The 18,152-nt window shown below is 39.0% G+C and overlaps 1 protein-coding gene across 5 annotated transcripts in view; it reads right to left on the bottom strand.

Annotated features, from left to right (window-relative positions):
- Positions 1–18,152, bottom strand: part of LOC109961276 (BMP/retinoic acid-inducible neural-specific protein 3-like) — a 42,059-nt gene that overhangs the window by 1,678 nt on the left and 22,229 nt on the right. For all 5 annotated transcript variants that reach the window (XM_020601964.1, XM_020601965.1, XM_020601968.1 and 2 more), the window contains 4 exons: positions 9,314–9,419; positions 8,631–8,867; positions 5,108–5,330; positions 1–161 (listed from right to left, as the gene is read on the bottom strand). The exon at positions 1–161 is cut by the window's left edge and continues 1,678 nt beyond it. In XM_020601964.1, the coding sequence (XP_020457620.1) occupies positions 1–161; positions 5,108–5,330; positions 8,631–8,867; positions 9,314–9,419 (727 nt within the window). The remainder of the gene's footprint in view (positions 162–5,107; positions 5,331–8,630; positions 8,868–9,313; positions 9,420–18,152) is intronic.

Here is an 18,152-nt window from a genome sequence, read left to right as displayed (position 1 = left end):
AGGAGGTGCCCTCGCCCACTGCACAGGGGATCACACCCTGGCAGGGGGGGTGCTCGTAGGGGCAGGAGCAGCTCCGGGTCTCCTCCAGGTATGAGCCAATGTGATTGTTCTCACTGCAGTACATGACTGAGAGGATGTAGTTCAGCCAGTAGCTGAGGGGCCTGGAACAGCAAAACAAGCAGTTTGTTAGATTTACTGCAGAAACAAAACTTATCTAAAATGAAATTACAAATATAACAAAATCTTCCATTTTGCTCAGGGACACATAAATGTAAGGAATAGAACAAATTATTCTGAAAAAATACCAACTATCTTAAGATACCTGAAAAAATTTTAAGACATTCTAATAGATAAAATATGTAGGACTAAAGAAACAATGTCAAAGACCTAATTAAATAAGAAGCAAATAAACTAAACAATCCCATTATATAAAACCACACCTAATTGTTAGGGCGCACATGTAAGTTATAGTAATGGTCAGATTCATATCATGAGTTGGAGATGCTAGCAAACAAAAAGCTGGGCCAGATAATCATTTTTGCTTCAACTTTGTCAAAGTATTTTTTATAAAAATCTGCCACTCTCAGAAAGAAAATGTCTTCTGGGCCTTTAAGAACACTGTTACACAAAATCTTAAAACATCTGATGATAAAACATTTGATTGTCTTTCTCGTACATGGCTCAGCCCCGAGTGCAACTCTAATGCTAAATCAAATTTTCTGAGATTGTTTGTGAAGAAAGGAACAGATGGACCTCATGACAAGAATATAATGTCATAAATCAGTCTTCTACTGTCTTTGGTCCACATCTGCCACATTTCTGAATCCACGTCTGTTTTATAGCAGACTTAGCAAATTTGGTAGTGTGGTAGTTTGCAGCTACTAAATTAATTTAAGTGAAACAATGGTGCATGTCTAAGTAGCTTCCATTTAAAAACATATTTTGGGGGGAGAAATACAGTAACATTTGTCCAGACAGTTGTTTAACTAAAAGGCTGGGCTGCACAGCATTGGCAGTTTCATCTTTAAAGATGAAAATTAGATTTGATTAAAATCATTTAAAGTCAGCCAAGCTTCTTTCCACAACTTTGTAAACCAGGTTTAGAGCAAAACCTACCAAGACATTTCAGCATTTCAAAATAAGCAGCTACCTCAGTATGTTTTCCACACAGGAACAAACATTACGTCAGTGTTTGCTGCTGATTTCCCTTTTACCAAATATTTGATGAGATGCAATAATAAATACATGTGATTGTTCACAGCACCAAGGCCTAAGGAAAATAGATGAGAGCAATTTGCAGTAAACATAAAGCAAAACTCATTTTACCAAGCCAAACTCAGCTGATAAAGACTGTGAATATGAACCTTTCTGATTTGATATGTAGACTCCTACCTGCAGCTATTCAGTACAGGAAAGAGTATTTTTGAGCAATCAAAACAAACAAAATATACTACGTCCATTTTGTTTGATTTGATGCAGTATATTTAAGTGCATGTTGGTTTGATTCAACACTGTAAAGTGACACATTTTCACTTTCTAACTGGGGCTCCTGGAAGTCATCAATATGCTGGAATCACATTTATTGTGAGAATATTCTCTGCTATTGTGTGTGATAAAACAATAAAATTGTACATATACAAGCAAGACACCTGCATAAAGGAACATTTTCTTACCAGCTGCACATTGTATTGCTTTTATGCTTTTACGTTGTAAGTTGTCAATTTGACATAAATTTAACACAAATGAATATACAGCTTTTGCTGCATTTGTCAAGCAGCGTGAAAATAGAGGAAAATGTTAGAAATACTTTTCATCCAATTATTTATAATCAAGCAAACACGTACAAGGCTTATGATGATAGAGCCACTGTCTAAAACTGTGACAGGCTGTGTTTTTTCACCTTACCCCTCTAACAGCACACGCATCTTAAGCCTGAAAAAGCCACACGCTATAGAAAACTTCAACTGTGGTTGAAGTGCATTGAACCAGCAAGCCATCTTTCTAATATCATACTCCACCATCTCAGTCAATGTGCAGAGCAGAGTGTGGCGTTGGGGGGAAAGGAAAGGAACAGACAACATTTCCTGAAATCATCACATTTAAAATCAGGCAATTTCTTTTCCGAAGACAGTTGGTATAAAGCATTAACAGTGGCCAGCTTCTCTCAAGCTCACTAAAATTCAGTTGTGCATATCTCACCTCCAGAGTGGAGGCTGTGCACAGCAAGAGAGAGGAAGCTGTCCCGCTATTATAAAGCGCACTGTGTCAGCAGGACATGTAAACTGTCATGGAGACGCAGTGTGTAGTACAGGCCAGAGAGAAGCTGTGTTCACTCTGCAATCTGTTCATTGTCTGTCAGCTCATTTTACACTGATCAATGCAACACACCATCTTTCTCTTTCTGCCACAGATTTAATTTTCACTACTGAGCCAAACGTTGTACTCCAAAGAAAACGAACTACATTTTATCCATTAAGAGTGATATTTATTCACTTAGCAAACTCCAAAAACCACACATTGGTCGTTCTGCGCGGCTCCATCACTGCTTTTCTAACACCTCTATCAGAGCAGCTAAAAGCCACAAATAGATGTTGTCCTTATCCCCAAAATCCAGACTAGAACGTTACAAAAGAAGCTTCAAAATGCATTTGCAGTGTTAAATTACGCAGCATATTATATTTTCTTTGTCTCACAAAGACCATGATGCTCCAGTATATGAATAATGGGTGCAGAGATGCACGAATATTCTCATCCATGAACTAGGTCATTACACACACAGCACTATAAAAAGATGCTATGGAATAAAGTCAATAATTTAATTTCTTTTAATTACAGAACAAAAAAATTGAGCATTTACACTGAGCTTTGTAATTCACTAATGAATACAAAAATGGGCTGGTGTTTTAAAAGATTTTGACACTGTAGATGAAAAAGCAATATTTCAGTTGAGAATGGGACTTTATCTTTTATTTATCTTTTATTCTGGCTGCTTAGCTTTGAACCCAGCTAATATGAATCAACGGGCTCTTGCCGAGATCTTCTGAGGGCACCGATCTATCATAGCAGGACCCTTAATATCTAGTTTAAGGGTTTACCACTGTATCTCATAACTTCATTTACTGCTCTCCCTATATTAGCCCCAGACAATGCCCAGCCAAAGTGGTGACAAATACCGAATATCACTTTACTGTACATGCTTCTGCACATCAAGTGTTCCTTCATCAATTCAGTTATTGTAATTTTTCAGAATTTTGCTGTTATACTTTGTGAGCTTTTAGACAATAGGCACATATTTACTAAGCCTTTTGCAAAGTGTGATCACTAGCACAGTTCACTTTATTTGCATAAATTAAGCTGGATGTCGTGCTGGACTTATCTGAGGCACGTTGTTGTCTGGAGAGCTTATAATATTTAGCAAGTCACCTTAGTGACTTGTGAGAAAATATAAGTAAAGAAGATTTTAGGTGATACTGTTACAACGCCTTTGACTAGATTATTTCTGTAAACAGATTGGCTTATTTTAAAGGCTTCATTCATGTTGCACTGAACACAAGTTACGGTGAGCCATTATAAGCCAGGAAAATGGCAGTTGTTCAAAACAGCATGTCACATTGCTGCTCTTCTGTCTTGTTTTGTGGTGCTGAACTGAAAGCTTAGCTAAATACTGTATCTTTTAATTAACATTTTCCCCAGACTTTCCATTTCAGATGCAGTTTTCTCTTTCCAGTGGTCAGTTTGTTATAAAAGCAGATGCAACAGCTATTTGTACTTCCAGGTCCTCTCCCAGTTGTTTGAGCCGTTAAAAAGGAATGCATTAAAAACATATCGTATAAGACCAAACACTAAAGGTTTTAGTATATGCTGTGCTGAACGGGCAATGAAAAAAATGTCTGAAAGCAAAAAAAAATGTAGGAGGTTAATAATCTATCTTATACGTGTGTTTATAGTTTTATAAGACTGTTATCTATTTGTCAGTTGCTGGTATAAAAATAATATACTATTTGGATGAAAAGGGGTTATACTCTCTTATTTAATATGAAGTGAAAGTGGGCGACAGGAGACTGTAACAGCAGCTAGAAATCATGTTGCAGAGGGTGAATATTTGATTTTTCATCTGAAATAGTTCCTAACACAAACCTGGCTCCATGCTGTACTGGCATAATAACACTTCTTTTTTATGGAGTCTGCAGATATGACTGAATTTTTGTGACAGACATACTGTAGAGATAGAATGAATGACTTAGTGAGGAAACATGCTTTTTTTTGTCTATGATTCCATCACTGGCTAGTTAATAACTGGAAAATCTCCCAAATTTAGCATATTCCTTTAAAACACTACACACTTTAATTTCACAGGAGGATAGCTTTGATGTGCTGGATGTAAAGGAGAACTGGGCTGGGAGTACAGCCAAGTCATCAGGTGTGACACTATAGCTCACTTCAGTAGGACCTCAGAAGAATATCAAAGTGCTAATATATTGTGTGTATTATTAGCATAATGCCTCGTTCAGGGAATAACAAAGCACTGTGCACAGAATGGACCAAAGAAAATAAATGAACACTGCTGTTCACAGCTTGCTTGAAAGAACTTGTGATGTGGCTGCAGGCTTTGGATTTTTTGCTTATTTTCACACATGCCCAACCACACCCAGGCGCTCACACACATCCTTGCTTTCATCACTTACTGGGTCCCTACATAGGCTGTTATTAATTTCCGGGAGACTTAACATTAACTAAAACTGACACTTGCTCTAAATTTACTTTATACTGTGGCATTTTCGTAAACCAGCCTTAAGTCCTTGCAGGGACCAGCCTCTGGTTCCTGCAAAGATAGTGTGGCTTTCCTGGGTTTTGGTCCCCTCATTTAGAAGAACAAGACCACACACAGACTTATTTGTTTTTGTTCCTCATGGGGACTTTACATTGACTTAGGTTCATTTCTGGGAGACTTACCTAACCTTTATGAGGATGGCTGAGTCCCCACAATGGGAGTGTCTAAACAGGTTTTGATCCCCAGAGTGTGGTTATAATGTCAGCTGCACACACATGTACACACTTCCATATGCGTGTTATCAAAGGTCAGCAAGAAATCTGATCAGTTTCTTACCTCTCCCTCAGCATAATAATTTTAGGCTGAGTTCGACACCTCTTGCTGAGGGTGAAGAGCTTGCTGATGATGCGCCGTGCTTTGCTCCGGAGCTGCTGGGTGCTGAGCTCTAGCTGTTTATAGCGCTGATGAACGGCCGGCTCCATCTTCCAGAAGTACTGGATGGCAGATGTGTTCAGCGCATAGAATGTGGGAAGCCTTCGAACAAAGTTCTGAAACTCATCTGGAAGGCAGGGAGACATGCAAGATGAGAACGAAACTCTCATATTTCTCCAACACAGGCCAAAATAACTCTCTTTCACCTCCTGCCAACTATATTTGGCTAATTTGTCAGACCAAATGAGATAAATCATTTTGCCGAGGCCTCATGGGCTCAAGAGTTGCAAGGTAAACTAGAAGCACTGTTGTTTGATCCATATGCTAATGGAAAAAGGCAGAGCTAAATACAGGGTTAAGATTTTGTTTTTCATTAATGAACAGCCAACAGCTTTTCCAGGGCTAATACTGCAGGCCCATCTGTCAGAAGATAGAACAGAAGATAATATCTGTCAGCCCTTCAGAGCTGCTGCTGGCTGCACAGTAAACAGATTACATTTCCAAGGTATTCAATGACAATATTATAATCACCATAATCATGATTGGTTGCAAGAAAAATATTGATGCATGTGCAACACTGATGAGAAAATGACCACACTACTGTTTCTAATTCCTTCACGTTATGGTGATGACACAGCATTTGATTAGAAACCAATTATGTGTCAGTGGCTTCCCTGGTGACTGTGCAAGGTGTATTACATGTTTCTGGAAAATTAATAAGTTGATTAAACAGCTTGTAATGAAATATATTAAAGGGTATTTGGGGTCTTTCCAGTGCCTACATTTTTTAATGAGAGGCATTCTCCTGAGGAGATAGGGTGCACTTTCTCTTTTTGTTCAATAAATTCATCATGTTAAAGCTACAGTATGTTGGTTTTTCAAATATTTTTGTTGTAGAAATCTGCTCCAAAAACTTGTCTGTATGAGGAGAGGGGCTGTCGAAGCTAGAATCACTGACCAGCACTGGCAGCAGTGCAGCGATATTAGTTTCTACCAGGCTTTGAGTGGGATTGATCTCTGACCAGTCAGAGATTTTCAGTTATTTCTGGTTGATCAGTAATTTTTGTTGCATTCTCAGTTCTTGTAATTTCACAATGACAAAAGGGGACCAAAAAAGAACACCACTTTTGTCCTCCCACCTTAGTGTCTTTTTTTTGCCAGCTGTGCTGTATTTATAAGGTTAACCCCTCCCACCATCCTCTCCCAGCTGAAGATAGTCAGTCATTAGGTGATCCAATTAGATGATTCAGAACATCCAAGTCAGATCAGCTACAACAGGTCACATGGTTGTAGAACTGGAGACAATATGCTGAACAACCAGTAAATTAAACTTAATGATAACATCACAAACCCAAATGTAGTTAATTGTAAAACTGTGTGGTATACTGAGGTATAGAAAGGACTTGAGCCTAAATAAAATGTTTTATGCTGCTACTTAGCCAGGCCTTGTATCTTTAGATTTTCATGGTCAAAGTGAGTCTAAATGAATAAAATAAAAGATTCTTTAAAGGCAGGGCATAAAACAGTAACTAATCCTGTTTGTAGTGTACAGTTTTTTCAGGGAAGGCAGAAACGCCAAGAACCAGATTAACTAGCTCATTACCAAGACAAGGATACTTCATCCCTGGAAACCAGCTCACTACCCATCGTTATTATCTTGTCAGCCACTGAATTCAGAAAGGTAACAGCGCATCCCTTTTGTATGATTTTTAAAAATAGAAGGCACTGTCAGATCTGGAGGAGTACAAGTACAAACACTGTGTGGGCATAATTAAATTACATGCGGGGTTGGAGGGTAATGGTGTTTATCAAGAGGTGTCTTTGGCAGAACCTTGCTAAATTGCAAAATGATAGGGTTACAATTAATAAATGATGTGTCAGTAGCTGGGTTAATCTTAAGCAAATATTTAAATTAATGTGAAATAATGAAATTCACTTTGACAAAGACCTCGTGGATCAGTATGTATTGTACCCCTGACTTTGTACATATTGTATCCTCAGTCTCAACAGATCTTAGTCTTTGACACTATTATGCAAAATAATCTTATTTGTAGATTTGAAAACTGAAGACCACCAGGCAAAAATACTTCTATAAAGCAGGGGATAAGCTTACAGCATCTGTTTAGAATTAAGATACTGATTCAGCTATAGGATATATGATTTCCTAATTAAAGCACATGACACTCAGTGGAAGGTCAAAGCAAATCATGCCCGCCATCAGTGGACTATACGGAAACCTCATTTAACAATCAAAGTAATGATCATTACTCTCTTTGCTACTGTTGTTAGTTGTTCTCTATTAGATCAAATATCCCCAGGGGTTTTAAGGGAACTCACTTATAGTTTTGTATTTAATACAGCACTGCAACCGCAGTTCTCCGGGCACCTTGCTGCTTAAGTTATTGCCAGCTGTGCGCTAATCAAGTTGCCCTTAGTACAGAAGCATGTAGCCGGTAATAACACTCTCAGCCAGCAAGATGCACAAAGAACAGCTTAAGGCAGAGCGGGGAATGATTGAAACAGGTCAAGTGCCCTTAGAGCATGCGGATGCAGCTCAGAGTTTAATAGCCAGGGACACAGAAACAGAGCTACTGTATATTGAAAGATATACTAAGATATGTGTATACAACACCGTAGGGCACAACACATGCTAATGGTCAACATGTGTGCCAAAAAATGTGCCTAATAATACATTTTAAAACATCTTTAAAGGCTCGTACAAATGCTTTGCTCATACTGTGTAGATTTAAACAATAGAAGCGCAATGATGTGCCTGTTTTTGTCATGTTAGCCAGCTGATGTTAAATCAGGTTAGCTAATAAAAAAGAGAATGAAGCCATGTATTGTTAACACACACAACTATAGTTTGTGCCCGGGCATGATGGCTCCTCCTACAGTGCTGAAAAACCCTCATTTGACTGAATCACAGTTGACCCAGTGCGATTTCTCAACATGGGCATAAATGGCATAACAATATTGGTGGAGTTCTGCAGAAGAAGGTTGGTTGTTTTGTTTTGAGATTAAAGATATGTAAAAGTGCTTTCCAGTATAAGATAGATTCATGTTTATTGTCAATTCTTTTTCTTGTTTTTTCGGTAAGAAATTATAGGTTAGGACCAGAAGTAAAACTGGTATTTAGGGAAAAGCAAATCAATCCAAATCATTCCAGGTAATCGGAATGATTAGTTTATGGGGATGTTTTGCTTTGTTTTTATATAATTATGCAAGATGCTGCTTTAAAAATTGTTCCTGCGTGTAGCAATGATTCCCATTTCACAGACACACACAGACTTGATGCAGTCATCCTCTGCTTTCACAGCCTTCCTTTCTTTGTTTTCTTAGCCTATCGGCTTCTCTAACAGCAGGGTGTACTGGGAGGGTCACAGCCTTCAAAAGGGTGAAGAAAACAAATAAAAGAAACACTAACCTGACTCCTCAAAGTCTTGGCGTGCCATGTTCCAGGAAAGTCGAATCTGCAGCAGACTGGCTTCCATAGCTCCCAGATCCACCTCAGGGCAATTACACTGTGGGTAGTCCACGGCACACTGGCACCAGCAGTCATTGTCCCGGCACACAAACTGGCCCTCCTCATTGCAGCCAATGTAACTGAGAGCTGCCTGCACAAACCTGGCCCTCAGATGCTCTGGCAGTATGACCTGAAGGCCTGAGGCAAGGACAGACACCGGACAAAAACATGGAAATGTCACAGGGATGAATGAAGAGGGAACTGTACTGTAAGCACTGTCGGTATTGCAGAAAATTGTGTTTAGATGTGCTGTTGTACGCCAGATCTGTAAATCACTGAAGGATGGCATTCATTTTTTTCTTTTTTATCCATGCTTTACATATGCTTGGCGTCACATGCAATATGCTGAGATTCACTTAAAGTTTTATTTTTACTGCACAGTTCGGCTGCTTTTGTTCTGAGTCATTACTACAGTATCTGGGATTCACTTCAGAACTCTTAAACCATAAATGGCAAAAAAACACAAGAGTGATTGAAGCTAAATTTGTTCTGACACTCTTGTGCTGCAGTTATAAGCTTGCCAGAGAACAGACACTGTGACAATTCCATCAGAAATTGTGGGAGTTCAATTATGGATGGCCAACCTTGCAAATGAATCTTGTTTTCAGGGCTCTGAACCAAAACGGAGCTGACAGAGTCGAGGTTGTCATAGTTACTGCATCCGAGAGGGCCCGTCCTTGTTTCGGTCACCTAAAGGGAGAGAAACACAGGCACATAACAATAATCCATGCTGAGAAAGAAACCCACTAATGGAATTAAAAATACAAACAGAGATGTTTCAGGTAAAAAAGGGAAGAAAAAAGAAGAAAGAACAGGGCTAAAAATCAGGCAGAATAAGATTAACAGCCCCCTTTCTCTTCACTATCTCCTCTTCTCAGAAACAAATTATATATTACACATTATTTAGGACTTCTCTGTTGTGCAAATCATATTTAGGATAATGACCTTGTGAGCTAGTGTGCTGGAAATTGAATTATGATAAGAATCCCTGGAGTAAAGCATAATGACTAGTTTGTGGAGTCATCTGTCAAATACACCTCTAAACTTTGTTTACACATTTATGCCCACTGACGCCCATAACCTACTGAAGTCTACTGTGACCCCAGTGTAAGTGTGTTCTATTCAATTACATGTGCAGCTGAGGTTTCATGTAATTGCTTGATGCTAACTTTTACATGAGGTATTTAATATTGCTGCTGTTGTCTACGACTACCATGTTTGCAGAGCCTCTGGTACATCTGAGGTTGTAGATGTAAAATTTAAGAAAATCATTTCTTGAAATTTTGTTAAAGTGCAGGCTGCCAGAATATGATTAATGAACATCATCTCACACTAGTGTTTTTTTTTTAATGGATATATATTTTTACATCACTGACACAAAGCGCAGTGTATGACGTGAGCTTTCGGTGCACCAGTGGCACCATTAAAAAACAGACTACAATGGATGTACAGTATATTATAAGTGGGTGTGATTACTTCAGTCTTAATCAATTAAGCCACCTCTTTTAATTCTCTTTAAAAGGGAACCATTTGCACAATGGCATTCTGACAATTTGGTAACAGCGTGAACAGCAGGTTTCCCCACAAAAACAGTTCCCAGAAGGAGCTGATGTGACTGTGTGGGAGGTGTAAAGTGTCTATGAAAGTTTAAATGACACCCCAAGTAAGCTACTGTGGGTTGCAGAATATTAAATTACTGTAGCTTGAGGGGAGAAAACACTTGTGGTTAGTTTCTCTTGTCTCAGGAGAACTCTTGTACAAATCTAGGAAACAGTGATAAAAAGTGAGGAGCCAAACAAGTTGGCAGAAGTTGTTGGTTTGGCTCTGAGACGGGGTCATCTACCAGTCTGTCCATGGGGAACACGTCCACCTTATTTATCTGAACACCCTGGATCATTAACGTATTTCTGTATATCTGGCAATCTGTCACACAACAGCTATGTGTACATAATTAACAATGAATATGTTTCTTGCGGAGGGATTCATATCGAAGTCAAATTATACAGCTATGATTTAACAAGCACTGGACGATCTGCTCATAAGTGCCCTGTTGTGAGTGGGTATGTTTGCAGTAGTGAGGCCATTCAGTCACATCCACCAAAAGTGCATGATATGAGCTCATGCACCTCTGTGTGTTAACGGTCCACATTTACATTTGTAAGCGACATGTATCCATCTCCAGTGTGAACGCTGTTAAGGTACTGAACTGCGAGCAACACAAGAACACTGTAACCACAATAGCATCATTTGTACAACAGGCAGAGTCAGACACTAAATGATCATAACAGGTGCTACGGACATGCACAGAGAAGTGAAATACCAGAACTAATTCTGACAGTGGTTAAGATCTGATACTCAGATTTTGTTTGTTCACACTTTTGCTCAAAAAAAAATCTGATCAGAGTCATTCGTAGGCAACAAAATCAGTTTGGCTCATTTCAGACTGTAAAGTGAATGTGCCTTGGTTTTACACACTTGCACAAATTAAGGTTAATTGACTCCACACAGCTTCAACCATGTAGGAGTAAGAAGAGGAAGAAAAATCATCAGTTGTTCCACATGGAGACCACTGTTTTCACTTTTCTTTCCAGCTCCTATCTGGGAAGTTAATGTTTATTTCGGAAAAGAGGCACATTCAGAGAAGTGTGAACAGTTAAGCAGTGAGTTGTGTATGCAAGGATTCTAGGGATTGTCCATAAGCCGCTGTTCGTCTGAATAAACACTGTGTCCTTTTGTCTGTGCTTGGGAAAAATCGTAGCAATTTACTGGTGGAATTCATGAAAAGAGCACCTGTAATTTGAATGTCTCACCTGATGTGCAACAACAGCCCAAAATCATCTTAATGCTTAACACCAGTGCACAAAAAGGTAACGGTAATAATTTTGTACCAAAAAAATAAAATTATCAAGAGAGTCTGATTCTAATGTAAAATTCTGGAAAACAAGAACTTTATGACAGAAAACCTAACAGGCTATTTTTGTGGCGCATCTGTTGCTTGCTTGTATTTACTTATGAAGAAATTAAGTGAATCTGTTGTCTCCCTGTTTTTAATAAAAACGCCTCCTGTATTCCAGGAGGAAATGAATCTCTGGACAAATGAAGAATCTGAAGCTGTTCAGGCAGATAACTTATCTATGGCTCCATTCAAGCTAAATTGAATATTTCTATTAGCACTTGGGCGATCTATTAAAACTCACTGCTCACACCAAAACTCTACATTTACATGTTTTCCAAATTAAAATCTTGTGATTCAATAGGTCGGTTTACTGAATACAGTAACTTAAATAAAGCAAATGAGACAACAAGCCTGGCTACTTGACTGGAGACTGCTTCAATTTTCTAAAACCATTAGGCTCTGCTGTCAAAATTAATCAGCGACTGATGCATTAAAGTCAATTGTATATAAAGGGATTTAACACAGTAACTGAGTGAACGCATGTGTAGCAGACAGATGTAGCATTCCTCTTGAACAGTGAATAAGGTGTAGCCAAACTCAGTCTGTTTATTCTGAGTAAAAAGGCAGAATATTTTCACTTGAAGGGCCTCGTAGTGACACAGTGGCTTTAAAAATGTTCCTGTACTCAGGGAAAGTGGTCCGGGATAAAATTAGTTTCTAGGCTTCATGTCATACAAACCGAGGTGACTGCTCTTACACCACCAGTACACCCCAGAGCTGGAGAGTAAAACATTTCAGGGCCTTATTTTGTATACTGCTCAGTAGTTTAGAAAGGTTGTACAATGGTTTTCATGCAGACTAGAGCATGAATCTACCTAATTTAATATGATGCCCTATATGAACATAAAGGTATGGAGAAGAAACTGTCTTGTTTTTGAAAATGCTGCTGTAGGATTTAATGCAGCCAGATGTATAAAGATGAGCTTTTTTTGTTTAAATTGGCTTCACTTGGCAAAAACAGAGCTTTTGCTACCATTCATGACAAAACTGCAAAAAGAAGCACTGATGGCATAGGCCAACATGCGCAAAATCCAAACTAATTTACAAAAAACAAAACAAACTGTCCTTGAAAACAGGCATGCATGGACACAACTGTCCTCCTGTAAAAAAGGAGTCCATATGTGCCATCAGGTTTTTACAACCAATGTCTAGCAAAAGAGGACGTTAAGCTACTTAGTATATGGAGTGTCAAAGACACTTGAATTTTTTTTATCACTGTTGAATATTTAAAACAGAGATAATGGTATGAATTAAATTTTTAAAAAGAGAGTCTTTTCAAAGTAATTTTGTGGAGCATGTGCTGAAGAAGGACGTGAGAAAAGTTTGGTAAAAACCTTCCTAGACAAGCATAAAAAAATGTAATGATATTCAAGCCTCAAAGACATAAAGCAGGATTTGTGCTGATTAAACACTGTGGAACCTCTCCTCTTCTTTGAGCTCATGGTCAAATTGTTCACAATCTCAGGTCAAACATCCTCGACAAAAGCTTGATATAGAGCATGTGTAGATCCAGGCTCGGTGGGCAGCAAACACACTAACCTGAAGGGAAATTCATCTCCTATGCAAAATGATTGCCAAACACCAAAACTGTCTTTTAATATTTAGTAAAGACGCAATAAATGCAACCACAGCTCCTTGCTACACAACAGCAACTGTGGGAAAAGCCAGACTTTTGACTCTGTGGGCAGAAAAAATTTTCTTTTGACAACTACTTTGAACAACTACAAAGTACAGAGTACAGAGACACACAGAGGAATAAATACTGGTGGTTCTGTAGTACGCATCCAGTGTCTTTTTCAGTCTTCTGCTGAAAATGACTTAACTGTATATACAGACATCACCATTTTAGGCAGGCAGACAGAACTAGGAAGAGCATAGGAGAGGGAGAAGAACTTACTTATATTCTTTTTTTTTTTAATTGAAACATTAACACAATTAATTAAAATCCAAGCAGCCTCCGCAGGGATCTGCAGATTATTTTCTAACACAGACAGATGTCCAACTTAAAGGGGAAAATTGACCAAATGCTAATCTAAAGATGGCTTTTCTATGCATAGCAATGAGACCATCTGCAAAAAGGAACCCAGTGGAGCAGAGCATGTGTGCACAGTCAGCCTTCTCTATTAGAAATCGACCCAAAGAGAAAAGTTATTTTTGTAGATTTCACTACCTTCAGGACCTCATGGGACATGTTTTACTAAAAGGACAAAATTATTAAGTTATTCTAAAAATGTGATATGTAAACGGCATGGATCGGTTGGAGGGGGAATTATTAATGTGCCATAATTGAGTCCAAGATAATTGTGCTGACTATGTTGGAATAACTAACAGCTGCATTTAATGGAACATTTAATTGCACTTAAAGGCTTTCCTAAAATAAGCAGTTTGTGATGCTTGCTCATGCTGTGCATTTGACCTCCAGGCATACCCCTTACTGTCTTCTCAATATTTCTTAAGAAAGTATCAGTACTGCAGATATTCTTTGTCTAAGATGTAGAGTCCTAAAGTCTTTTACTTTTTGTATGGCTGACTGAAATAGCACCAAGAACATGTTTCTAATCATGATATGACAAGTCAAACTCACAACAGTGACCATTTTAATATAGTGCTATTAATACAGCTAGAGAAGTTTTATAATTAAAGTTTGTTTGGCTTCATTCATTTGGACACAGTTTGTTAAAACTGCATTATAATACAAGATTATTTCCATTGCAATAAAAATATACCTGCAGACCTAGATCATCATGTGTTCAAAGTTAGAAAAACAGGTTCTCTGATTTGTTTGTTGTACTGCAAGAGTGCTACAGAATCCATGGTGGCAAAGCAGCACTGTTACCTCCCAGTCATCACTGTGCACAGAATGCTGTATCCAGCCAGGTTTTAGCTCAGTTACAGTACCATCAGATCAGGAGAAGAACAAAAGAAGAAAGGTCAGCCAGTCAATTACAGATGCATGACAAATTACCAGAAAAAACTTGAGCAGCATAGGTAATTCTTTATTTCGTGTTTTGATGATGGTGGGGGAGACTGCCAACACATGCATCTAAAATCTCCCATGAGTTGAACACCCATGTTGAAATCTGGTGCCAGGAACTGTCGTAGCATATATGATTCACTTTATTTTCTTCAAAGAGTTCACTGAGCTCTCATGCCCTATATGGACGCATCGGCATTTTTTCTGTTTGCCGATTCATTTATTCAGGTTTTTCCTTTGTCACCAGTCTGTACACTCATGCGGCAAACAAACATTCCCAAGTGTGCCCCGAAGGCATCCTTTTTAGCTTCATCTTTCAATTTGTTGGTGAAAATATAGCTCTGCCTGCTGCCAGACACACTGTTTAGAGAAACACTGCTACTTGGAAAGTTGACATAGTTCCACTTTCAGATAACGCAGAAGCCCAGCACATAAGTGCAGTGGCTCAGGACGTGTTGTTTCAGCATTTGGAGCGGTTGACGGCCAGAGTCTGCATCTGGCATCGTAACGGAGCACCGCACAGCTGCAAGTTTTATTCAGTTTCTGCATTGGAGGGAGAGATACTGTCAGACCCAGTGGAGTAGTTACACACACAAACACACACATGCCACGCCACTCTCAGTTTACCTAATGAGATATGCTGTTTTCTTCCCAAGGCTGGGGAATAACGGTGTTGTCGAAAAAGGAAGTGATTGATACATGTACAATAAATAAAGCATAAGAATCAAAAACATGATCATACATTAACAAATGCTTTGTTAAGAGGAAATGTAAAATGTATCTCAAAATAAAACAATTCTTATCACTCTCAAGGGTGTCATCACTCCATAATTTCACTGGCAAGCTGGAACTGAATATTTACAGCTGTAACACTGAATAAAATGAGCATGATTAAAGGAAACGTTGCTACAAGTTGGCTATTAAAATATCTGTTTTAAGTCAGATCATATCTTGTCTGTCCCATTATATACAGTACCGCAGATGGATGATAGCCTCTGTGTTACTGGTGTGTTGCCTCGGCAGGGCAAATGCAGCACTTAGCCTGTTAACATGGTCCAGTGATACAGATGGCTCTGAGGCACGTACGCTATTTAAAAATGCATGACTTTTGTATTATAATACCAGTTAGGCAAGAGCATTTTACAGAGCAAGATACATCACTGCTGCGGATCCCTCATATGAATAATTCCACAAAAACAGCATGAGTTGTCACTTGGTGAGCTTGTGCTGTCAGATGTTTGAGCAACAATGGACTTTAAATGACTGCACTTTCTGCTTGCTGGAAAAAAAATAGCATTAATGTTTTATGAAAATCATCACTCATTTCAAAATTGCCTGCGCCTTCAAGAACTGTCGTTTGCTTAATTGCCACAGCATAGTAGATGTCCAAATCCATATTTGCATCCGAGATACATTTCCGCTTGTTTACTCAGTCTTTCCAGATTTCAGCGCGTGCTTTAAGACCACTTTGTTGCACTGGTTTACCCTCTAATGTCAACCAGCAAGGGATAAGCTTATACACTATAAGCAAGAAGAGGACCAAGTGGGAGAAAATAGCATTAGAATGTGATTATTGTGTGCCCTCGGGAGATGGGAAAAAAGAACACTGAAAGCTGTGGGGGAGCAGTGGGGGCACCTTTGGTAGAAGAAAGTGGAATTTAATACTGTATGTGGTGTTATGTTCACTGAGTCTCTTTAAGGGAAACTAAGCTATGCTATTTTACAGGAAGCACTTGAAGAGGGGCCAAGAGAGCAAATTTGATTCTGTGTATTTATTTTTGCTCTCCAGGCTTCAGTTCCTTTACCCAGTTGCAGATTAAACAGAAATGGCTAGAAGAAGAGAAATCCTTAAAAATCTTGACATCAGAAGTCAGACATCAGAGCCAGACTCTATAATCCATCTATTCATACCATGCAATTATTTGAGGCTCCTTTTGCTACATCATATTTAAAAGGAAACCTATAGATCTCGGAAAAGGTTAAAGGGTTGAAGACATGATGAAGCAAAGAGAGAACATTTATCTTCCTTTCTGAATAATGAAGATGCCAAGAAATCTGCCTGTAATGAATTATTCATCCACCCTCGTGGTAACAGAGGACAGCGTGTTTTGTTTTTTTTATTTGATTTTGTTTTGTTTATCCTGCCATCAAAACTGCCCCAAACTCAGGAGGCTGTGCTGCCTGCAACGACTCCTCAGCAGCAGGTATCTGATTTCTGAAGCTCCAGTCTTACTTGTGTTTTCTTCTACTCTGACAAATGAAGTGTAACACTATGTGAACACTGAGGGCTTGCACATTAAAGTGGGTCAAACACTCGTTATCACTCCTTCTCCCTGTCAATAATATTCTCCTCCCAACTTTTGTTTAATGAATATTGAATAAAGCAGAGCCTGGGCTTCAAATCAAAGGTAAGCACACTGACCGATGCAGCATTCCCGTGTACCTGCTGCACCCCAATCCTGGGCTAAAGGGCTGAATAAGGCCCTGTGTCATTGTTTCATCTCTCATGCTCATTTGCATATGAAACCTTGAGTCATACCACAAACTGTTTGACAAATTTCAGTAATTTCTGTTGAGACCACTGAAACTGAAGAGTTGATTCTTCATACTATGTAACAGCAGATACTTTTTTCCTGCAGTTCATCTTTGATCATGTTCCAGTGGCCTTCAGGCCACGCACTTCTACCAGTTAAATTATGTTGTCCCTGAAAACCATGGCCCTGGTGCTCTTCTGTCAAACACCTTTGCTTTGGCATCGTTCTTCTTAGGTGTAAGGCAAAAACCCATGTTCACAATTAAAGGCTGCTGACGCTGTGAATATGTCACAGTCACCTGAAAACGCCTGACAAACAAATGTACCCCAGAGGGCTTTTTCTCAATTCATCTCAATCACAGGGGTGTTTAGCAGCATTCTGGTTCAGTGGCTGCTGCCAAATCATCTCAGCATCCTCTTGCCAATTTACTTTAGAGAATGTACAATTTTATCTCTGATGGATTGTATAGTGGGGCATCGCTAAGGACAAGTCAATGAAAAATGGACTGCGGCTCAGAAAAAGGCAAGCAATTTCGGTTTTTATCTGCAGTTACACAGTCAGAATTAGAGAAAGAGACACAACTGTTTCTGCTTTATCAGTGGAGTTCTCTCTTAGAGCTCCTAATGGCTCCATGATAGTCCCTGACAACTGCTTAATGTTTGTTTTCTACCTGTTATATGAAGTGGCATCCCCTTCACAACATACCACTCAGCCAATGTACCCTCTAGGCATGCAGATTAATAAAAAAACGAGTCTGCATCACAAATCGTCACAGACTTGGAGAGGGAGATATCTGTGAAACCTGTAGAGCCATTTTTTTCCTCTCATCAAATTAAAGCTATCCAATTAGAAATCTGATGAAGTGCACCTTGAACCGCCACCTTATTGTGGTGGAGGGGTTTGAGTACCCGAGTGATCCTAGGAGCTATGTTGTCGGGGGCTATATGTCCCTGGTAGGG

Source organism: Monopterus albus, unplaced genomic scaffold, assembly GCF_001952655.1.
Source record: "Monopterus albus unplaced genomic scaffold, M_albus_1.0 scaffold53.1, whole genome shotgun sequence".
Taxonomy (NCBI): domain Eukaryota; kingdom Metazoa; phylum Chordata; class Actinopteri; order Synbranchiformes; family Synbranchidae; genus Monopterus; species Monopterus albus.
This window is presented reverse-complemented; position numbering and strand designations above follow the sequence as displayed.